Source organism: Leiobunum rupestre, chromosome 3, assembly GCF_980474605.1.
Source record: "Leiobunum rupestre chromosome 3, qqLeiRupe1.1.hap1, whole genome shotgun sequence".
NCBI lineage: Eukaryota > Metazoa > Arthropoda > Arachnida > Opiliones > Sclerosomatidae > Leiobunum > Leiobunum rupestre.
In genome coordinates, this window is record NC_143386.1 from 67,834,041 (window position 1) to 67,839,073 (window position 5,033).

Sequence of the window (5,033 nt, forward strand, 5' to 3'; positions counted from 1 at the left end):
ATCAAAAATTATACACTGAACTTAAATTCAAATCTCCTTCAATTCACAATGATTTCACACTCCGCCGCGAAATACGTTAGTATTTACAACACAAATATTGTCACGATTGTTTCACTTGAGTTTTCGATTTAATTGTCCGTTGGGTAGATGTTCAATTTTAAATTTAAAACACTTAATTTATGCACAGATAAAACAAACAAAAATGGTAAATTTCACATTTTAATTTTTTATTTTATTTTTACATTCAGTGATCTGAATTTTCACGAACTGATATCGCGTCTATCTCTAAGGGATACAGGAGTTGAATAGGTCTTCTAATTAAATTGCCATTGGAGGTTCTCAAAATGCAAGACCTCATTTGGCCGTCTCGGCCAACCAGTTTTTCTGACACTACTCCTAATTTCCATAAGAATTTTTCTACACTTTTATCAAAAATCATCATTACATCTCCAACTTTAATTTTACATTCCTTGTTTGCCAATTTGATTTTATGCGCAGATCTTAATTCTAGCAAATATTCTTTTTTCCACCTGTTCCATAACCTAGTCATTAGAGCGGAGCGATATTTTTGTCGATTGTTAAATTCAAGTTGTGTTCTGGGTGCTTTTTCATTTTTAACAATTTGAGGTGGCATACTCGTAACACGTTTTCCAATTAGAAAATGGGAAGGGGTTAAGGGTTGGGGATCATTTGATTCGTTATTTACATAAGTGATTGGCCTGGAATTTATAGCGGCTTCCGCTTGAGTTAACAATGTCTCCATTTCTACAAAGGTTAAAGCTGCTTGGCTCAAATTCTTCTTTAGAATTGATTTCGTACTCTTTACTAATATCTCCCACCATCCTCCATACCAGGCGGCCCTCTCGACTATAAAATGCCAGCTAATGCCTTTTTTGCCATAGAAGTTTAGAACTTCTTCACTCTTCAGATTAGACCAAATTTTAGCTAAGTCTCTATTTGCCCGATCGAAAGTTTTCGCGTTGTCACTGTATATTTTGCGCGGTATTCCTCTTCTCGAAATCATTCGCGTCAATGCCATTGAAAAATCGCGCGCGCTCATTGACGTCACGAGCTCTAAATGAATCGCCCTAGTGACGGCGCGTGTAAAGAGACAGATGTACGACTTGCTTTTCTTTTTCGCCTCTCGCCGACTTGACGTGGAAGGGACCGGCGAAGTCGACTCCGACCACTTCGAAGCTTAACGCTTGCTCAATACGATCTTGTGGGAGGGGGGCCGTGGGGGCGTCTCCTGGTTTTGCCGATTCTTTTCGACATTGAAAGTAACCTTTGACTGATTTTCTTGCGAGCTGTCTTCCAGCGATTATCCAATAGTTTTCCCGAGATTGGGTTAACGTGCTTTGTATGCCTCCGTGCATCATTTGCGTGTGACAACGATCCATAATTTGTCTTGATAATCTTTGTTCCTTTCGAAGAATGATTGGATGTTTTGTTTCGTAGGCCATGTTAGCTTCCGTTAATCGACCTCCCAAGAGTAAGATTTGATTCCCGTTTAATAGTGGTCTAAATTCGGCAATTTTGGAATCCTTCTGTATTTTCTTGTTATTTTTCAGCGCCAAGATTTCTTTTCCAAAATCTTCCATTTGAACGCACCTTATCCAGGTATTTTCCGCGCAGTGTAATTCTTCTGTTTTAATTACTCCCTCGTACGCTTTGTTTTTCTTGACGTAGTAGTCGATGAATTGGAAGACGTATGCCGTGATTCGAAGAGCTTTGTCCAGGTCGTTCCATCTATTGAGGTTCATGATTTGATTGATACCGCGTTTTTCGGTCGTTGCGACTGCTAAAATCGTTTTTCTTTTCTCCTTCTCCACCAAAGCCAGATTTGTTTCCGGTAATATGTCTTCTGGCCATTCAGACTTATCCATCTTGAGCCAGGTGGGGCCCTCCCACCATAATTTGCTTTTGGCCAATTCTTCGGCCTTAGCCCCTCTTGTTGGAATGTCCGCTGGATTATTGTTCCCTGGGCAATGCTTCCATGTTGCGGGGTCTGTCAATTTTTGAATTTCGACCGCCCTATTTTGAACGAACGGTCTCCAAACCTTTGTCAATCCCTTGACCCAGTTTAATGCGATGGTCGAATCTGACCACATGAAAATGTCCCGCTTTTCCGGTTCGAATACGCTTTTTATGTTGTTTACCAAACGAGCTCCCAGAACGCACCCCATAAGTTCCAGGCGTGGTAATGTTAAGTCATCTTCCGAAGGGTCGATCATTTTGAGTGGCGCTACCCTGGCCTTCGACGTCACCAGGGAGACTCCTATTTGGCCGTTTACCGTTACGTATCTCACGTACGCGATCGCCACGTACGCTCTTTTGCTGGCGTCGCAAAAACAATGGATTTCTTTCCCTTTAATTTGATCAGCTTCAACTCCGTTGAGATAGTAGCGGGGTATCTTGATTTTCCTTATCTCTGGTAGCTCATTGCACCATTGTTCGAATTCGGCCGCAATTTCGCCACTCAATCTTTCATCCCATTTTGTTTTCTTCTCCCATAACGATTGAAGAATAAATTTTGCCCGGATGGTATATGGGCCCAATATACCGATAGGGTCAAAGATCTGAGAGACCGCGCTGAGTGCATAACGTTTGGTGAGCTTGATGTCCTTGATTATTTCGATTAAATTTGTCAGATCGAAATCGAATGTGTCCGTGGTAGGGTCCCATTGCAATCCCAAGATTTTTTGACCGTTAGGTGGCTGAACTTCAATTTTGGTGAGTGCTTGAGGATTGCCGGCTTCGTTTCCCCACATCTGACGTAATTCTGGCGAGTTGGTCTGCCATTTCCTAAGGTTCATCTTCGCTTCACTTAAAATTTCTGACATCCGCCTTGACAGCTGGAAAGCGCTCGCGACGTTTTGGTCTCCGCCTACAAGGTCGTCGACGTATAGGCTCTCGTTGAGAAGTTTCACGGCCTTTTCATCGTAAGTGTCGTTGTATTTTCTGAGGTGATGTTTGATTGTGGCTGCTAGTAGATATGGGCTTGAGGTCACCCCGAAGGGTACCCTGGTCATTCGTAACGGCGTGAAATCGTTCTCTTTCACTTTGCCGCTTGCCTCTTCTTGAACCCATAAGAATCTGCAGGTGTCGCGTTCTTCCCTAGCCAATGATACTTGAAGGAACGCCTTCTCAATGTCGGCGACAATAGCAATGGGGTAGTTTCTGAAGCTCAATAGTAACAGGAGTAGGTCCGGGTTGAGACTTGGTCCACTGGACAGACAATTGTTTAGCGATGGCACTCCATTTTCGTGAGCGGAGCCGTCCAGAACTGCGCGCAACTTCGTTGTTTAACTTTCGGCTCGACTGACGCCTTGATGTGGCATGTAATACGTTCCTGGTTTGCTTGCCTTTTCGTCTTCAGGGACGACTTCCACGATGCCAAGTTTTAGTTGCTCGTCTATGATGTCCTTGTACGCTTGGTAGTACTCTGGGTTTTTATTGAATCTTTTGGCTAAACTTGCGATTCGTTTCGTGGCCATCGGTAAATTGTCAGGTAGGATGTCCTTCTCGGTATTCCATGGAAACTTGACTTGGTACCTCCCTTCTTCGGGATCGAATCTGATGTCTTGTTCGAATCTGTCTAAAACCTCGTTGCCTTCCGATAGTTTTTCGGGTTCTGTTTTGATTCCGATGGCTTCCAAATCCCAGAAATTTTGGACGATTTTCGTTAATTGGGAGTCTTGACATTTGTTTGTCATTACTGAGATTAAATTGTTTTTGATTTCTAACTTCTTCACGTTTGTCTTCGGGGAGCTCATAGGACCTTCGACTGTCCATCCAAAAATGGTTTCCAAGGCCACTAATTTGTTTTGTAGTCTCTCCACCTTTCCGCTGACCACTTCCCAATAATAATCACCTCCTATCAATAGGCTGATTTTCGAACTGCTGATGCTTTCTTTACTTGGGTCGTCTGCTAGGGTGATGCTCGTTTTCTTCACGAAATTCCTGATTTCTTGACAATCCTCAGTTTTCGCCCTGCAAATGAAAGGTACCGCAACGGCCTCTACTTGAATTTGTTTTCCGCAGTCTGAGACGTTTTGAACCGTTAATCGTACGATTTTCATCTTTTTCTCCTCCGCGATTTCATTTCCGAATTCTGAGATGAGGATGTTAGTTTCTCCGATGACCGGAAGTTGTAGGTTTTCGGCTACCTTACTCAGGATGAAAGTCCCTTGACTTCCATTATCTAGGACGAGTTTGAGAGTACCGGATCCGCAGTTCCTTGGGTAATCCGGGTTTTTTACGATGACTTGAGAGGTCTGTAGTAAGACGTTTCTTCGTTCGAAGTCAAAAATGGTGTTTATACTGATGCCTTTCGGTTCCTCGGCTCTCAGTTTGTGGGATCGATTTTGCTCGCAAACCGCTTTGTTATGTTTTCTTCGGCAGATCGCGCAGTTTTGACGTTGCGAGTCGCAGTTCCGCACTTCGTGGTGGGGTTTTAAGCAGACGTAACATCTTCTCTGATCTCGCAGAATTATCTTCTTCTCTTCGAGGGTGTAATTAGCGCAATTGAACGTCGCGTGGTCGGAGCTTTTGCAGAAAATGCAGAATAAACTTCGCTGATTAACGTTGGTTCGCAACGAGTTTGCCATGGGCGTGGAATTATGCGCGTGATCCGATCGGTGATTGGGGCATGGGCCAATAAAAGATTTCATCCAGGACATGATATTTCGGAAAATATCGCCCAACAAGAAAAACAGCCACTACTAGCACGATCTATCGGTTAAATTTAAAGAAAGCGGAAATCTAGAACAAACCACGTGACCCTGTCTTGCCATGTGACCTTGTTCACGCTTTGTCTAACCACGTGCGCGCCATATGAATTTTTTGGGAAAATTTATCTAAGATGTTTAGGTTAAACACTTATAATACTTTAGGTATTGAACCTCCTTTAGTGGATATTCAATCAGGTAAGGGTTTATTAGTTTATTATCAAGGATTAAAATGCAACATATTGCTGTGAACTGTTGAAGCTGGCAGGGGGCTACTTCACTGGTTCATAACAAAATATTGCA

General features: G+C 42.9%; 1 protein-coding gene across 1 annotated transcript; it reads right to left on the reverse strand.

Moving 5' to 3' along the window:
• Positions 1 to 244: 244 nt before the first annotated feature.
• LOC149954438 (uncharacterized) lies at positions 245 to 4,682 on the reverse strand. The gene is made up of 3 exons (XM_090169899.1): positions 3,362 to 4,682; positions 1,122 to 3,286; positions 245 to 922 (listed from the first exon to the last, which is right to left on the reverse strand). Exons 1-3 carry the CDS (start codon positions 4,680 to 4,682, stop codon positions 245 to 247), a joined length of 4,164 nt encoding a protein of 1,387 aa, XP_090026025.1.
• Between the last annotated feature and the right edge of the window lie 351 nt (positions 4,683 to 5,033).